This window comes from Phyllopteryx taeniolatus, chromosome 6 (assembly GCF_024500385.1).
Source record: "Phyllopteryx taeniolatus isolate TA_2022b chromosome 6, UOR_Ptae_1.2, whole genome shotgun sequence".
In the NCBI taxonomy this organism is placed as follows: domain Eukaryota; kingdom Metazoa; phylum Chordata; class Actinopteri; order Syngnathiformes; family Syngnathidae; genus Phyllopteryx; species Phyllopteryx taeniolatus.
The window spans coordinates 30842737-30860483 of record NC_084507.1 but is presented as its reverse complement, the minus strand read 5'-3'; the positions used below and the strand labels follow the sequence as shown (position 1 = coordinate 30860483).

General features: G+C 42.3%; 1 protein-coding gene across 2 annotated transcripts in view; it reads right to left on the bottom strand.

The window, feature by feature from the left end:
* Nucleotides 1-493: 493 nt before the first annotated feature.
* The window catches only part of LOC133480001 (A disintegrin and metalloproteinase with thrombospondin motifs 16), a 40589-nt gene continuing 23335 nt past the window's right edge, over nt 494-17747 (bottom strand). For both annotated transcript variants that reach the window (XM_061777614.1, XM_061777616.1), the window contains 14 exons: nt 16960-17055; nt 14911-15059; nt 13783-13955; nt 13335-13465; nt 13052-13175; nt 12664-12908; nt 12390-12525; nt 10296-10422; nt 3538-3739; nt 2656-2850; nt 2483-2539; nt 2178-2378; nt 1923-2070; nt 494-1445 (listed from right to left, as the gene is read on the bottom strand). In XM_061777614.1, coding sequence (XP_061633598.1) covers nt 1330-1445; nt 1923-2070; nt 2178-2378; nt 2483-2539; nt 2656-2850; nt 3538-3739; nt 10296-10422; nt 12390-12525; nt 12664-12908; nt 13052-13175; nt 13335-13465; nt 13783-13955; nt 14911-15059; nt 16960-17055 — 2100 coding nt within the window. In that variant the 3' untranslated portion in view covers nt 494-1329. The remainder of the gene's footprint in view (nt 1446-1922; nt 2071-2177; nt 2379-2482; nt 2540-2655; nt 2851-3537; nt 3740-10295; nt 10423-12389; nt 12526-12663; nt 12909-13051; nt 13176-13334; nt 13466-13782; nt 13956-14910; nt 15060-16959; nt 17056-17747) is intronic.

The window sequence follows — 17747 nt, the reverse complement described above, 5'->3', positions numbered from 1 at the left end:
ATTTCACAGCACCCACAGATGTTTAAGCAATGGTTAATTAGAAGGAAGCATCTCCCACAGTAACACTAGTTGTCTGTCATGATGTGGGGGAAACCCACAAACATGCATTTTGACTTTTCAGAATTTTAGTCAGACTGAGTGTGAACAATAAATAATCAAATCTGGACTCCAGAAAGAACACAAATGAGGATATGACACACATTTATTTGTTATTTTTATTGACATTGTCAACATTGCTGTAACATTGCACAAGTCAGTACCTGTCAGTTTGTCCATAGCCAAAATATAAGAGAGTATTGAACCTGTATTAATGCATTCACACTTTCTCATTTACTGTGGGATTGGAAGTACAAATAGCAAGTAGCTACAATGATTACCATCCGTCTTAAAATGTCCACATATGCCGTCTGTTTTTGATCGTTTGTCATTCCATGAAGTGTTGTTAATAATCATGATGGTATCACAGTCATTTAAAAAAAAACAACAATTGAAATATAACTTTATTTTCATATAAAAGGAGCAGTTTGTCAGCTTCTTATGACATAGAATACAAAATATAAGTGGGCTAAGGGTAGCGTAATAAAAGGTCACAGTTATACTGCTTATTAATACAGTCTTCCAGCAATGCTGTATCGTAAAGCCAATAAATAACAAAGATACTGTGCCTGGGTCAACGATGATTTTGTTCATTCATGAAACTTGAGGATGTCACATTGCAGTGGTGACAAACAACAACACTGTAGCACCGCTGATTGTACTGTACAACTAGTATAACTAGTTGATTCAAGGTTTCTTTTTTTGTTTGGTTTGTTTTGTTTTTAACCTTGTCTATACGGAGCATCATAATTGTATTTATCCAGCTAATACAAAATCCACTTTGGACTTTTTCTTCAAGTTTTACAGTAATATGATTCCGATATGTCCCTTTTCAAAAGCTCTTATTCATCAAGCATTGTAGTATTGTCCTTCTGATGTCAGTCGTGACGAGGATATTTTCTGGGATTCCTTTTCTATTGGTGGGGAGTTTACCAGTTTATTCCTCCAAAGAGCTGAGTTGTTCTTTTTTTTCTTTTTTTTTGGTTTTGTTTGATCACATTCCTGTGTAGCACTCTCGGCAAGAAGTTCTTGTTTTCAGATGTCCAGCATCGCAAGGAAAGACTCGGTCATGGCAGGTCGCCGGAGCTTCCATTGAAATGTCTTTAGCGTTTCAGTGCTTCGCACGAGCACGCGACAAGGCAACTTTTCAAGCACGGGCATCAAGTACAGTCTTTCGACCATCTAACTGCAGTACCTTCCCGCCTGCATCGCAGACAAATCACTCTCCGGTGATTATAGGTTTGAATTAGAACAGGACTGACAGCACTGCTTGCCATAAAACTTGTGGTTGCACACGCCATGCTGTGGCACCAGATAACACCAGTTGAAGGAATCCCGACATGCCAGATCTGTGGAGAAGAAGTGGAAAATGCTCCAGCTGAAACCGTGTATTAGCAGAGTCAGAAATGAGTTGGAGTTCGTCCAAGTAATGCTTTAAATACGTGCAACGATTAAATATTGAATTGAGTTCACTTGCTCAATTTATTGAGAAGCAACATGAGAACAAATTCATTTGACAATGCGATATTTGTTTTCAGTAGTGCACAAATGCACTACATCCTACTGAGAGGTGGCTGTAGTATTTTGTTAACCTTATTTATGTATATATGAGGCTAGCTAAATGCTCCACAAAAACCCGTTTGTAGAGTTCGACACCTCTGCGATTTTACGTTATTGTTCGAGTAATACCTCTCTGAGTGTGTAAATCAAAACTGAACATTATTCAATGCCGAATCCATCATGAACATTGACATTTTGAATCTCATCGGCGTGTGCCAGTGTACCAAATGTTGCTGCCAGTGAGTATACACATCGAGGTCGCGTACCCTTTTTGTCAGGTTGAGGGCAGTAGTTGGTATTGCAAGCCTGGGACATTGATGGTTTTAGATGGAGGGTGCAGCCAGAAAAAGGTTTCCTCTGTGCCAGGCATTGGACTGTCCTCGCCTGCACCCCACCTCCGCACGTCACTGAACACTGTTAACACAAAGACGATTGGTCCTATGAATGACATAAACCTGGTTCAGCCAAATTTGGGCCAATGTGTTTGGGACAAGGCTCGGGGTGTAATTTTTGTTCCTTACCCGGGACCACGGAGATGCGCGCCATTCAGGTCTCGGGAGCGGTAACGGCGGATGATGATGATGCGCGTTCCACCGCTGCACTGACGGGGTCGGCCGGACGAGACACTCCGCCGAGGTGCACGGCCGCTGGAGATCCACTTTGGGCCTGGGGATGTGGTGGCACTTTTTGCCTGCAAGCTCTCGGTATTTGCCGGCTGCGTCCTTTAGTCAGGGAAGCACAAAGTAGGAAATTCAGTCAAAAGCTAAAACAAAAAGTGTGAAGTCTATTGTTCATTTTGCGTCACAAACTCATATCAAATTCACACCTTTTCAGCACACTTGATGAAACGTGCTTGATACCCGCGGCCACAGGTTACCGAGCACTGAAAATCCACAATAAGGAGCAGAAAATAAATTTGAGTTGATAAATACATCAAAAACGAATACAATTCTTGAGCATTTTAGTATTCGGTCCAGCAACTGCTCCCAAAAAAATTACCTCTTGCCACGTTGAGACAAACCACTGGACTTTGCGTTGCTTCTGACAGCGTTTGATGAAGCAGGATTCTTGACTAGCAGGTTTCAGCAAGCCTGCGCACAAACTGTCTTGCAGAGTCCGCGACTGAGTACCCGTCTCGGGTCTTGCACACAAAACCGTCCTCTTCCTCGAGCCGTTACCGCACTTACGAGAGCACTGAAAAAGAAAACAATATTACCCATCATGCATGTTAAAAATAGCCCACTTGCATGTGTGTGGTCAAGGAGTCCGACAAAAATATACATCACGGGTTTAAACTGAATCAACCCTTGAGTGATTGAAAGTAGTTAAATAGTAATACATTTAAAAATGTTTCTTTGGCTCTCAAAGTCGGTATTTGTTTTGCTATTGTTCAAGCCCAACTGTACAAATGTTGCGCTGGATACATTCAAAGCAAAATGGAAATTCAAAGGATCATTCGGGGTCGGATAGCCTTTTAAGTTTAAAGTCTGCATCGTTGGTGCATTACAAAAAAAGCAACCATAACGAGGAAAGACCTCACCGACTTTTATTTCCCCCATATATTCTTTGAGATGGTACTGCAACCCCCATAATATCCATTATAATACCAAGTACGTGTAATGTGACACAAACATTATCAATGTCTTGAAAGAGTTTTGCCATATCCAAGCGAACCGGCAGAAGAAGACAGCTTGTGGTGAGCCGTGCAGATATTTGGGATGACTGAACTTCGTGTCGGGGTTGGACAGAGTTCGGAATAGAGTAGCTCTCAACGGGCCCATTTTGAGTTTAAAGCTATTGAGCTCATAGTCATAAAACGCAGTGACGTCCTAGCATGCTTGAACGCTTTAAGCCCAGCATTGTGTCATGACACGTGCTCACCTGTGACCACGGGCCGGTGGTCCAAACCGCTGGACAAGCGTGGCTGCCGCAGGCCCTGCTCCTGGCCGGGCTCAGCGGTGAACAGTGAGAATCAGCGAGGGTGTCGTCTTTGCTCGGACTTCTCCGGACGCACCGGACCTGCCGCGTCTGCTCCCCTCCTCCGCAGCTCTGACTGCATGCCCCCCAAGCCCCCACAGACCAGCTGGGAAAACACAACATGGGCTGCTGAGTCAACAGGGCCTGATTCACATGGCTGGAATTCATCAAATGACGGTGTGATAACTACGCAATTTTGCTTCAGTGATGAAGGTACCCCTTCTCAAGCGCAGAGTGAAAACAGAACCTCATAAAGGGATGTTTTATACATTTGTTGACTTTTATAGCATCAGTTCAACATTTTTGGGTAAGACTTATCGAAAACTCAAGGGGGGGGGGGGGGGGGGGGGGCGTCTTTCACTGCAAAGGAATGAAAACCTATTTTGACCGCTTGATTGTACAGTACGAACGCCGTTTTAGAAATTGAAAATTAAACGTTTTGAAAATGTTTCTGACAGTGGATATTTTTCACAATGACAGAAAAAATGAGCACAAAGATAAGCAGATGGTGTGCATGCACATGGTACTCGTCTTTTACGCAAATGACAGTTCAGTAGTTTCTGTAGCTCTGTGTGAATCGTTGTCACTTATATATATATATATATATATATATATATATATATATATATATATATATACAGTGTGTATACTCTAGCTATCTATCAAAATATACATATAAAATGCTACCTCAAATAACTTATATTGAAATATGTGCATTAAAAAAATGACGCAATTCAATGCAATTCGTAACACCATTAAACTGTGACTTGCAGAAGAATAAAGCACACTTCCTCATTTGAATTTTTACATCAGCTACCTTGGCCATCTTGCGTCAGTAATAGTTCCGAATCCATCCATCCATGTATTTTGTATACCGCTTAACATAACACAGAAAGGCCTGAGCCAAAATTCCAACCTGCGCCTTGTTACCACAACAATGAACAATAATCCTGTGAAAGTTCGAAGGAAACCGCTCAAGCGCTGACACGAAAGATTATCCACTACTGTAACCATTATTATTATTATTTTATTTTTTTTCTTCCCCTAGTCTAAGTCTCCTTATATCTTTGACACCTGACACACCGCATGCAACATGGCCCCCAGGCTTAACTCACCAAGGTGTTAGACATTTGTTCGTGGCTGACTGGCTTCAGAGCAAGACGTAACAATCCGAGCTCAGAGCATTTGGACTGGAACTGAAAGCCACGGCTTTTTGAAACTCTATTTGTCTCATCTCTGCCAGAAGTAAACATCACCACATGTGGCTCGGATATTTACAGTCACTGAAGCTACTCAACAAATGCACTGCACAAGTTTAGACTTTTACAGTCACAACTCTTAAAATGCAATGTTTGCTTATTGTGAAACCATCGTGCTTCCTTTTAGTACTTAATCTTCGTTCAGAGACTCATTAAACGTCAGCTGGCGCTGCACCTCGTGGCCTCAAAAGAGCAAATATCTTAATCCTTCATCACACGCGTTGTCATCTTTCCCACTATCCGTTCCCTGTTAAAATGTTCTCATCACTACACGTTATCATTAGGTGCGCCTGCAGAACCTACAAAGTCAAACCCAAGAGCTTTTTGGGAATTTTCACAAATATAATTCAGCACAATTTGGCTGACCTTGCAAGAGAGATATGACTTTATTACTATGATTGATAGCCACCTCGCAGGTAGAATGTACGAAGAAAAAAAATGGAACGTGAGTAGGTCAGCTTCACAGTGAATATATAGCACGACTGTGGATTGATTTACAAAGTCTAGCTATGCACGAGGGGCATTAAGTAATCTCTGACTACTGTGTATGCGTGGGTGGCTATGTGAATCCCCATTCGTTTACTGTACAGTGTGTTATAAATAGCTTATAAGACTGAATAAGTGTGTTCATGTGACGCTGTAAAACAGAATGATATCATTGTCTCAAAAACGAGCAGACACCAGAAACCCTTTTCCATGACGTAAACCAGTAAACTGGATCGCAACCTTTACTGAGCCAAGGCACGTGAGAAAAATCTCACGGCACAGCTCCAAATAAAAATGTCACCAAAAAGTAGGAAAACTGAAGTAATAATGATCTCGTCCCAATTTACAAACACATTTCCTTTCTCAGTGTAAAATCTGGGCCCGTTTAAATGAACAAAAAGCTGATATAATTGCAGGATTCCTTGAATTATTCTGTTGTATGAATGGCAACAGGTGGATGCACAGGCCGCCTGCAATCTAATTGAAGCGCATTTATGTTACGTCTTCATGACAAAAAAAAAAAAACGAGCGCGCAGCTCACAAAAATCGACGACATTCTTGGTCAAAACCCCTCAACTGGGCAAGAAGAAATAAGAGATAATGCAAACAAACAAACAAACAAACAAACAAACACTTTCCTTGTTCTGCCAGTCACAATACATCGTTGGTATAAACGATTTATTTTGAATGAATAAATCATCATTTTCAGACAAATTAAGTAATAATGTGTCACGGCACACTGGGAATCACTGGCGTACTTCCCACTTCATCCAATTCTAAATTCTAAACGTTTAGGCTTCAGGTTTGAGCGACTGGATCGGCCAGCTCGTCCTTTTGAACATGCACATTTTGCTCAATCCGACGCACGCTTGGGTCTCGGCTGACAGCTGATGAAGACTAGTTTGAAAAGTTCTCAGACGCTCAGGCAAAAAACACAGAAACATATGTGCGTACACTGCGGGATATGTTTCAGTTTGGTTCCCATGCCAGAAATCCAACATCTGACGCTGATACAAATTAGTAGCAAGTGGAAGAACCGTCTGGACATTTAAAGCGCAGAAAATGGAAACACATATACAGTATTATAGCGTCAATAAGTATTATTCTTATTCACTCGGAAATGCAACAATAATGTGAATGCCAAAACACTTAATATTCAGATATCCTTGATAAATTGTGACAGATCGTTGATTTTTAAGCATCTGTTGCAAACAATGAAGTATGTTTATATGCGTTGCTTTTCGATTGTCGACCCCGAAAGAAAGAAAATTAACTTGGCGCAGAATGAAAGAAGTCATACATGTCATTTCAGACAGTGTCATGGGAGATGATTTATGTTTAATCTCGTCAACTTCGTTTATTTCGACACTGTTCATACACACGTGACATTCAGTTCTTCAGAGCAGTGAAAAGTCGTCGGGACGCGCACTCGTCCGACGCTAGCAATGAGGTGACCGAATGACTAATTCCAAAAGCGTTCTTTTGTGGTGAAGACTGGCGACATATTTCAATGTCTAAAATGCCCCATCCCACTTCAATAAGGAGCTACGACAGTCAATCTTTGCCAATGTCTACGATAATAATCATTCAAAACTAATGAAAGATTACATGGGACGTTATTGCAAAGCAAATAGCTTTGCAAATCTCAAGTCAGAGTGGCCCCACGATCCGAGTGAGCTGTTGCATATTGTGATTTTGGGTGGGGTCATGAATGCCATCCCATCAAAGGGTCTTGCCATTCTCAATAATGTTATGCTTTCAGCCAAAATGTGCCAAAGGACCTTTTCGGAATAAAAGTAGTAACTGAAGCAACTGAAGAAAAACCGTATGGATGGAAACAACCAATATCTCCAGTTTCCAGAGCATGCCATTTGAAATACGTCTTCTGATTTCCCTCTTCTCTTTATCACGGATCATTATGATCCCCCAGAAAAGTATCCAGCAACCATTTCCTCTCTGCTTCTGAAGAAGAATCCCAGTTATAACAGTCGGAATAACAACATATTAAAGCTCGTTATGATTCATGTATCAAAAACATTACAACCGTGACTGACAATAATACATTAGAGCTCTCAGGGACATCACGTGCGCTATGTCAGCCATTACGATGCTGTGGTTATCAAGTTGGACTTTCCAAGGATGCGTCTTCCGACCCGTGCTACGATATCTTTACACTTCATGGTTGAAATGTAGAATATGTTGCTGGACATAATTCCTCATCAAACATTATTTAGTTCTTAAATGTCATCAAATTCCCATGAGAAGCTATTCCTGCCACATCAGAGGCCCATTGTTTAGTCTTGCTCATGTTCTCCATCAACATTTTTTCATGAACTGTCTTGACCACAATATGGCAAAAAACAATTCACAGAACCACAGGCAAGATCAGGTCAGTGTTCCAGTTAAATCCTCTCACTTATAAAGGCCCAGTTTTTCAGCAGTATTTGGCTAAACGTGCAGACCACAGCTAAGCTAAGTACATCGAGAAGAGCCCCACAGGAATTGACCAGCTGTCAAAGATAGATCAATTACGTTGTTATTCTTTAGAGATGAACGTCTAATATATCTGCATTGAATTCACTCATTGGAGCGGGTTGGCGTGCCTTTTAAAAAAAATAATTTCCTGGAAGTAACACACGCACCATTTCTGCACCAGTCATTCTGAAATAGTTGACTTCGATATTTTGCAATACCGCATGAATCTCTTTTAATGTCTTGGATTGAAAAATATTTTCCCGAATCGTGTTCATCATCAACAAAATCCAATTGCTCATTAGCGCTAGTGTTCTCCCGAGTTTTCTTTCTCCTCTGCGTCTAAGTTTTCGGGACACTGTGCAGACTGCACTTGACAGACGACGGAAGTTTTCCAGTGATGGTGTGTTTTTTTATGTGCATGTGTGTTGTCCATAACTTGACTCACATCCCTTGAATAAACCACTTTGGATTTTTTCCTGGTTTCGTGATAAATTAAAAATAGGCGTTTATAGACAAATGGAGTCGAAAACTATACAGAACAATAAGCATGTTTGAATCTGGGTCACTTTTACAACACGGTGGGCATCAGTGTGCATGTGCGAAACCCCCACAAGACACTAAACACTTCCCGTGGTGGATATTAGGCAGACATATTTCACAGAATTCTGCAACATTTTGCTGTTAAAGTGCTTTTGTGTACATCTCAAACCGGTCAAAAAATGCCTCTAAAGTCATTCATTTCATTTGTCTTTAAAGTTAAGATGTTGTTGTAATTATTTGAATATGAACAGAGGCTGACGTACTTTTACACTTGTGTGACTGTTAAAATATTAAACTATTTACTTAAAACTGAACTTCAAACTAAAGTTGACGTCCGCCTGCACAGTTAAAAAGGTTTTATAATGGCAATAAGTTGACTCTGGAATGGAACTCATGACTACTATTCCCATTATTTCCTATGGGAAAAGTAATGTATGCATTCAAAAAACAGTGCAGGTCAACCAGTGGACCAGAACAGATAGTGTTCAACTTTTTTTTTTTCTCTTTAATTAACTAATAAAGCTAGTAGTGAATTGTGATTAAACTCAAATATCAGAAGCAACATTGAAAAGGAATGTCTCTTGGGAGCTGGAGAGGACAAATGTTTTGTTGTCAGCTTGGGTCAACATGTGATTTGGTCCTCCCTCCGTTCCAAACAAACACAGAAGCTAACCAGTTCTGACAGTTTGAGATGGATCCTACTAAATCGGATTGAGACATAAACATAACATCCAATTGTAACTTCCTCTTCCTCGCTGTGCCTCACACGCACGTTTGAGCCAAAATACAAATTATTTTTCCTTTATATGGAAGGAAAGATGGCGTCATTAAACAACAGGTGTTTTGCTGGATTGGGAAAGGGTGGAGACAGCGTCTCTGCTTGACATCCTCTCTTTATTATTAGGAGATTGTGTGAGAGGTTTGGAAGAATTTACTCAACCAATAAACAACTTCTTTTTTCTATTTTAACTTTGCACGACTTATAGAGCAGATGCGTGGCAATTGTTGAAGCCGAATACACAAAGCATTTAAGAGGTGTGAGGGAAGAAGAAGGAAAAAAAAATGGACAAAAGGTGAGTGGACTAAAGTCCAAAATACATCTATAAATGTGTTAAGGCTTCTTCACAATGCATTTATCGCCCAACCCATTCATTGTGTATGTGAAGCGCAACGGCGCAGTGCGTTCAATATTGAAAAACAACATGAAGAAAATGGAGGAAAACATCCCGAGCACAAAAGTTGAGGTCCGACCTGGTAAAGAAGACGCAGCGATGGACGGAGATCGCCACAAATGTGAAGGTACCAAGTTGCTTGAAAGTAGTGGTAACGTGATCTTCGCATTATTAACATGAACAGTTTACATGAACATGTTAAAATAAAAATATTGCATAACTTCACATATTTCACTTGTATCATATGTCTTCCTCGTTGTTAAAAGCAAAGCCAGGACTTGCCGTTGTAACTTCATCGCATACAAACCAGCGAGAAAATGCAAAAGGCTTCTGTCAGCTCGGGAGCTTGGGAACCAGTGGCGCACGTGGACGCAACGTTCTGCATCCTACACATCGAACACCAAGTGCGATGCCATGTATAAAAGAAACCCCAGCTGACTTCGGGGGAAAGGCGGACTGCACGCTGAACTGGTCGCCAGTCAGTCGCAGGGCACATATAGACACGGACAACCGTTCGCACTCACATTCACTGAGGTGGCTTTTTTTTTTTTTTTTTTGTACCAATACAAATAAATCCTGGTTCTACTGTTACGCCTCTGATGATCCAATTTACCGGGAAGACAGTGCAGAAGCAGCTTATGACTAAAGGAAGACACAGTAGTTGTCGTTGTTGCAAGTTTCGGGATGAACGGTGAACATTCGTTCTGCCGCAAAACGTGTCAGGACTCACCTGGCAGGGCATGGTTGGGTGTTACACGGCATCATTCCAGTCGCCGGCCTCGATCTGGGATTACAGTACGATGTGTTCACTTGCACTCGCAAGTCTTTGTAACATGCTGGCTGGGTGTTCATTCGGCCTGCGAGGGGAAATGTTGCCATAATTATCATTCAAAGTCCCATAAATGAGTAGAAAACATGCAGTTCAAAAAGACAGTACAAAAAGACCTGCTAGGACGCTATCACGTTAATAACATTTCATCAAATATGCGATACAACTCTAAAGCCCCATTTCCCACTAAGTATATGCAAATATAATTAGCCACTAACGCTCATAACAAAATGTTACCAACCAAGAGATTGTCGAATATGTCCTGCTACTCCAGCCACAGATCTGCCAGTTTTGGCGTTAATTGATTTAATTTTCCTTGGAAGTACCCTCGTTTGCTTTTGTCCTGAAGCAAGGTCAACCCATAAAGGTCAGCTACACTTTTAATAAGGCAGAGGACCCCAACCCAGTGCTCTAGAGGTGCAGGTGGGTCTGGCGGACTGCACCAGACCAGGATGAGGAACTTGAACCTGCAGGATCCATCAATAGAAACTCTCCACTGTGGAGGCCTTGCTCGCATTCATCAAAGCAAGCAAGTGCACCTACACAAATGCGAGCTTTTGCATTGAGACGTTTAGAATGAGTAAATACACGGCACACGTACGCAACGTTGCACGCTGACCTCCAACCTCAAATCATCAGCCTACCTCAGTCATTAGAGCAGGCGTGTAAATGTGAGTAGGTGTGGTGTGCTATTAGTGGGCCACTGTGGGATAAAAGCCAAAACTTGTGTGTGTGTGTGTGTGTGTGTGTGTGTGCAATAGGAACCGCAGTGTCCCATCAAGGCGCAACTAATGTCCCCTAAGTAGGGATGGGGACGGTGACTTCTCCAATTAACCTGCAAAGACCTTATTAGAGGTCACAGGGGTGTGAGTTTCTTCCTTCATCTTCAAACTGTCCTCTTCATCTTTGGCTCGGCCCACATTACTGGCAGTGGTGCATTCATTCATGCAATGGGCAGAATTGTTTTATTTTAGAGGACATAAAAAGGAAAATACTTGTGAAGAACGTTCAAGTTTTCTTCCGAATGTCGGTCACGAACGCTCTTGGTCTCAGAGCCGTTTGAAGTGAACGACGGGAGCCGGCTCCTGATTGGTAGACAGTCTTTTTTTTTCTGTTAAAATTGCATGTGATTGGTCAAGATGTGTGGCAGCGCCTCTGTGTCTACACTAAGCAGAAGGGGGAAGAGGGAGGTTATAGGCAAAAATCCCCCAAATTCTTGAATAAGATGGGATAAACAAGTGTTTTGGGGGTTGGTTCTCCCACAAGAAGAAAAAAAAAAAAGAAAAAAAAAATTGGAAACAAATAAAAAAAAAAAAAAAGACAAACAATCTGCAAATAGTTGAATCTGCATGTGCCGAGCCGCAAGAATGCGGGAGGGTCCATTGTATTACCGTTTTGATGTTTGTAATGTCAAAAATCAGAATCAGAATCAGAATCATCTTTATTTGCCAAGTATTTCCAGAAAAAACACACAAGGAATTTGTCTCCGGTAGTTGGAGCCGCTCTAGTACGACAACAGACAGCCAATTGACAGAGAACACTTTGGAGACATAAAGACATTGACAAAAACAAACAGTCACTGAGCAATAAAGGGTTGCTAGTTATCTGGTAATGCCGGTACAATAATTTTTTTTTGACAATTGTGCAAAAAGATGCAGAGTCCTCTAGCACTTAGAGCACTTCGAATGACTAATCTCGCAGTAGTCCGGTGCAATGAGCATTGTGCAAAGGGCGCCGAGACTTCAAGGAGTGTATGCGGTTTAAAGTGACAAGTAGCGCGATAATCTGGGACAATGTCGATTGTGCAAATGTTGCAGATACTCCTCATTCAGTGTGCAAGTGGGGCAGACGTTACTCTGGCATGTGTGGCCAGTATTGGTCAACAACAGCTATGCAAATAGTGCAGCATGGCGAGACTACTTCATAATGTATAATTGGCCCGACAGAAATGTGACAACAAACTCAAGACAAAAAAATTGGCAAATGTAAATGTACCTCCGGCACATGACGCTGAGCACTTGGAGCGTATGATGGCCCACGTGTAATTGTGTTTGAGTTGAGCGCTTGCTTCATCAGTTTTCATCAGAGTGTATTCCCAATGTACACCCGGGTTCAAACCTTGCAACAATATCTGAAAGAATGTAACACACAAAAAAAGTTTTTAGTGAAGTAAAAAAAAAAAAAAAAAAAGAACAGCTGACATTTGCTGCATAAAAAGTCATATGTGGAGCATAAACACATGTTTAAATGAATTGCACCAAGCCAGTACCTCAATAACCAGCGTCTCATTAGTGGGTCCAGCTGATATGAGGCTCTCTGGTCTGTTGAAAGGCCTTTTATATTCAAAAACGGCTCCCGCGATGGGATGTCTGCCTGGCCAGTCCACCGTCCAATGTCCATTCAGGTAGTAACGCCTCTGGGTGTCCCTGACGGCCAAGTAGGAGCTCGATGCATTCAGTTCCACAACGCGAATGGTCCGAGCCCCGGCTGGAATGGTGATCACGCTGTAGTACTCTGTCAGAAAGACGAGTAAAATTTAAGTCTGGAAGGTGTCGACAAAGAGGGAACATAGAGATTGACTAGATTATGAAGAGTTTACATATTCAAAATAATAATAATAATAATCAACCAGAGCATTTGATCCAAAAATGACCTACGGTTCGTATGATGCTGCTTTGTGTACTGTCCTTTGAAGGTCTTACAGGCGGAGTTGTCTCCTTTACACACTCCACAAACATCAAGCACAGCCGAAGACCCCAACGCACGGTCACAGCCCACTCTCTGTTGAGCAAAACCGTCTTTGTCATAGTCCTCCCTCATTATGTACTCCATTTACTTATTTGATGCATTTAATTGAATTGTGAAATAGGACAACTGTCTGCTGGCATTCAAAACACGGCAACACATCACCAGTACAATTCAAAATTAAAAAAGGATTACCTCGCACAGGCCGTCAATACAGACATTAGAGCTGTCCTGTGAGCAAAGTGTTCCATCCTTGACTTTGCTGGCCAGGGCAAAGAAGAAGTCATAACCTTCGGCGAAGCAGTAAAGCTTGCATACGTCCTGATCTGGTTGGAGGGGAGAAATTGGACTTTTTGCTTTTCCACCACAGTTTCATAGAACAAGCCATCCATCAGGAGCTCAAAATTGTTCTTTCTTTCTTTCTTTCTTATGAATTTCATACACGATATGGACAAAATTATTGGGACTCATCAACATTCTTTTGCTCAATGGCCTATTTGACTTGGAGTAAATGCACTATGGCGTGGATTTTGAAAGAAATCGCTCCAAATGTCAGATGACGGCACACTGATTCATGAATTGCTGTAGAGGTGTGTCCCAAGACTTTCGTCCCCTGTGGTGCGCAACTCCAACCGGGTCTTACCGTCCACTCTTGTGTAGGGCCTCCAGGTGTAGCGCCACCCTCGGAACTGCTTGCTGTTGAACTCGGCACATTGCTGCGCTCGGTAATCGACGGCGTTGTGGGGGCAATCTCGAGTGTTGCACAGCTTGTACGACCGGGGCGAGCCTTCGCAAAACTTTCCTCCGTAAGCCGGTCTGCAACAGGAATCCAATCTCACATCAAGAACACTGTTACAATACTTGAGTAGCATCTGATCAGCAGTTTCAATGTCTAAGTCAGCGTTTGCCTCCTTGACCGCTCTGACTCACAGGTGTGTATCCCCTCCCGGTGAATAATCCTTCAGTTACATCCTCCGGTATATACGGTAAGATCACTGTCACTTATCTCTTTTCTTTACTCTCAAACTCCCTTCTTATGTGTCCTGCTTTCATCTCCTTAAATCATTCTTCTCCCAGCATTTTCTCACCTGCTAAGCCTCTCTATCTGTGCCTATCGCTGTCTTCTCTCCAACCTTACCTTCCCCTCCTCCGCACGCCTCTGTCTACACTCTAACCCGTCATTTGTCAGAATCTTGGCAAGACCCGATAAAGAGGAGGCCTCGGCTTTTGATAGGAGCCTCCGTGGCCGACTAGCTAAGCAAATATTCCAAAGTGATTCATGAGCAAGGGAGTAAGTGAACAGATAAGAGCATGCGACACGTCACGTGACCCACACGGTAGCAAATAGCATGCAACCTTCAACTGCGCTTAAAAAGCCAGAGAGGCGGCGATCCAAATGTGTTTGCTGTGTTGCGGATTTGTTTATATTTAAATCCGCGGTCACAGCAATCAATCGATCGAATGTCATCATCTTGAATGTAAAATTTCTCAAAACCTAAAAAAAACAACTGTAAATGTACAGAATATACGTGCCCAAGGTCATTGCAATTATGTACTACGCTCATTTGAACATTTTGTAGTGGTTGCTTTGCACTTCGTTGGTAAACTGGCTATTTTGCAAAAGCACAAATATTAAACTGTACCCTTGTTTGCTGTGAAAGATCATCAGTGGGCCGCAAATACAATCAAATTTCACTGAAATTGCACCAAAATGATAATTTATTCAAGGTAAAGGCGTACAAAGGTGCGTTGCGTCTTGCGTTGTCACTACCTGGGGTTATTGCACTGCCTATCCCGAGAGGCGACTCCACTCTGGCAGGTTCGCGAGCAGACAGACCAAGCCGACCACGCCGACCACTGGCCGTGCTGCGGCCTCGGGCCCTCATCGCCGTGTTTCACACACTGACCCCTTCGACACCACTGGAGAAGATGATTTATGCGTTATGACGAGGCGTCACACCATCAGAAACATGCACAGCTTTAAAATAAGTGCTTCAAACGTCCACGAAATATGAAAGGGGGTCAAAACATGCTTTAACTGATGTAAAAAGTTCTGAAGCACAGTTTCTAATTCGAGGAAAATGTTGTGCGACTTATTGACTGTCTCTACCGGCAGTGGAATTAACTCATAATACAAATATGGGAAATGGTCTTCGGATATAATTTCCCATTAGTATTTGCTTCAATAGATATTGATACTTTAAAAGCAGTGAAAGTAGAAACTATGCCGCACAACATGCACGAATAAATCAAAGCATACTTTACAGTTTCCTGCTAGAATAAACATACAAGATTGAGTGCTACTTTGGGGGTCTTCTGTCTCCAAAATTGAAAGGAAAGAACCCTGTTTTATTTCAACACTTGTCACAGATGCATTTAGTCTTGCGCTTAAAATGATCAAGTAGACATGAGGTCAGGCCTCAGTGAGGTTCACAATTACCACCACTCTGCGCTGTCACATGGCATCCATTCAGCCAGCCAAAGCACAGATTGCAGATTAGATGTCATGTGAAAAGTTTGTCTATGACTGATGGATGTGTGTAGAATTTGATACATTAAAAAAACAAAAAAAACAACAACTCATGAGCCAATTAATATTTCAAAAGGAGCATGACCTTGCTCCAAATCCCTGAATATAATGTGAGAACACATTCGGAAATTCAGCCTCATGTCACAGGCGGTTTCTATCATGAACTGGCTCTCTTTGTGTGAAGATGACATCAGACATTGCAGGAAACTGCCTTTTGGGATGATCCATGTTGCTGCAGCTCGGGCACAAGTGCAGCTGTTTTCCCGTTCTCGCCCAGATCCCACTCGCAGATTTTTCATACATCAGCAACAAAGCGGCTGCTCCCCGAACGCTATCATAAAAACATATTCTATCGACATTGCGAATATTGTAAAGCAGGTTGAAATATTTCTCTTTGCTTCGAACTGAAATCTCCAATCTGGCTAGCAGTTTGCAAAAGCGCAGTGTCAGTCCTGTATGATTTTTTTTTTTTTTTTTTTTTTGCTTGGCGTCATGTGCAGCGCTCAGTGACAATGGCGCGCAGAAGTGGTAGTGGTGTCAGGGCTCTCAAGTTCCTCCACACCAAACTCATCTAAATGTGCCTCTGTGGAGCTTGAACCATCCAACAAAATTGCGCACATTTTTTGGGAAGTGAAATGAATAATTGAAGTCCTTGGGGAAGTATGGGGTCGAGCTCAGCCACAATTAATTCATGATTTCTCACTTATTTTGAGCATATAATGTCATTCCATTGTAGCGTCTCCTTGTGTTCACACTTTTTCTTGCATGACATGCAATCCCTTCGAGTACGGAAGGTATGTTTGGCACCACTAGTTCCTTGAAGGGAAAATTTCCTTCAAAACTGAAAAAGTAAATCCGACACATACCAATTTGAAATATCCAGTTGTGTTTTGTTTTGTTTATCCCCCCCCCCCCCCCCCCCCTACGTTACAGTATATTTATTTGTTCAGATGTTGCCATGGAGCCACGTGCCTGCAGCACCGAACCAGATATGTACACTTAAAGAACTTTTTCTTTGTTTTTTTTCTACACATAACTTCATGTTGGCTTGACTGGCCACAATTGGACTACATTTCCCCTCCAAAACATGATTAGAGAAGCTAAACATGCCAAACATTTGCACATGTGATTGCTCAAAAGATTGAAGTTAAAAACAGACGTAAACGGGACCTTCTGCCAACAATGTGCTGCTGCGCTGTAGCTGACTTAATATTCTAAGCATGTTGTACTGTAGGTATCACCAATAACCATTAAACTCTCACACACACTCAAAAATCAATGTCAAGTCACCATATCAGGCCCGCAGGCAGAGCCTTCTGCCGCTGGCATGAACTTGGTCTCACACTTCCTCCCAATGCGGTGGCACCAGAGAGCCTTGCAGATATCCTGGAAGAAAAAGAAAAAACAAGACCCATTTCTGTTGTGTTTTACTTCCCTCTCCAAATGCTAGCAGTGTGACGACAAGCAGCCCTACATAATAACGGTACTTTCCATGCACAATGGGAGGGTAACGCATCCTTGTCTGTAGAAAGATGCAAAAAAACAAGCAGCGTCAGACTTCCCGCTCCCCAGCCGCTTCGTCCAGCTCTTCCGGGGGATCCCGAGGCGTTCCCGGACCAGCCGCAAGACTCTCCAGCGTGTCCTGGGTCGTACCCGGGACATCGGTGGAACCCTCAAAACCCCCTCCCCCAATCATAATGGCTCTGGCCGTATGCTTATCATCATCCACTAACCAGGAAGTAGCCTGCCAACCAGAAAATGGATGCAAAAATACGGTACGGATTTTGGTCACAGTTTGGCGGATGTCTGCGCTCAACCGATCAGTGACATTTGAGGCATCTGATGAAGGCCGGATTCTTTCGCACACAATGCTGTACACAGGTTGGCAGAAATAGAACAACTGAAGTAAGAGGGTCACTTTTTGTGTATTTTCATTTGGACTGATGCGTACAGATACACTGAAAAAAAAATAGAAATAATAATCTGCAGTCACAAGAATAATAGGGCACAACTGCCAAACTCAGTTCACATGATCTAGCGGCCGTGTTTCTCAGCAGTGGTCTGAAAGATTCGGATGG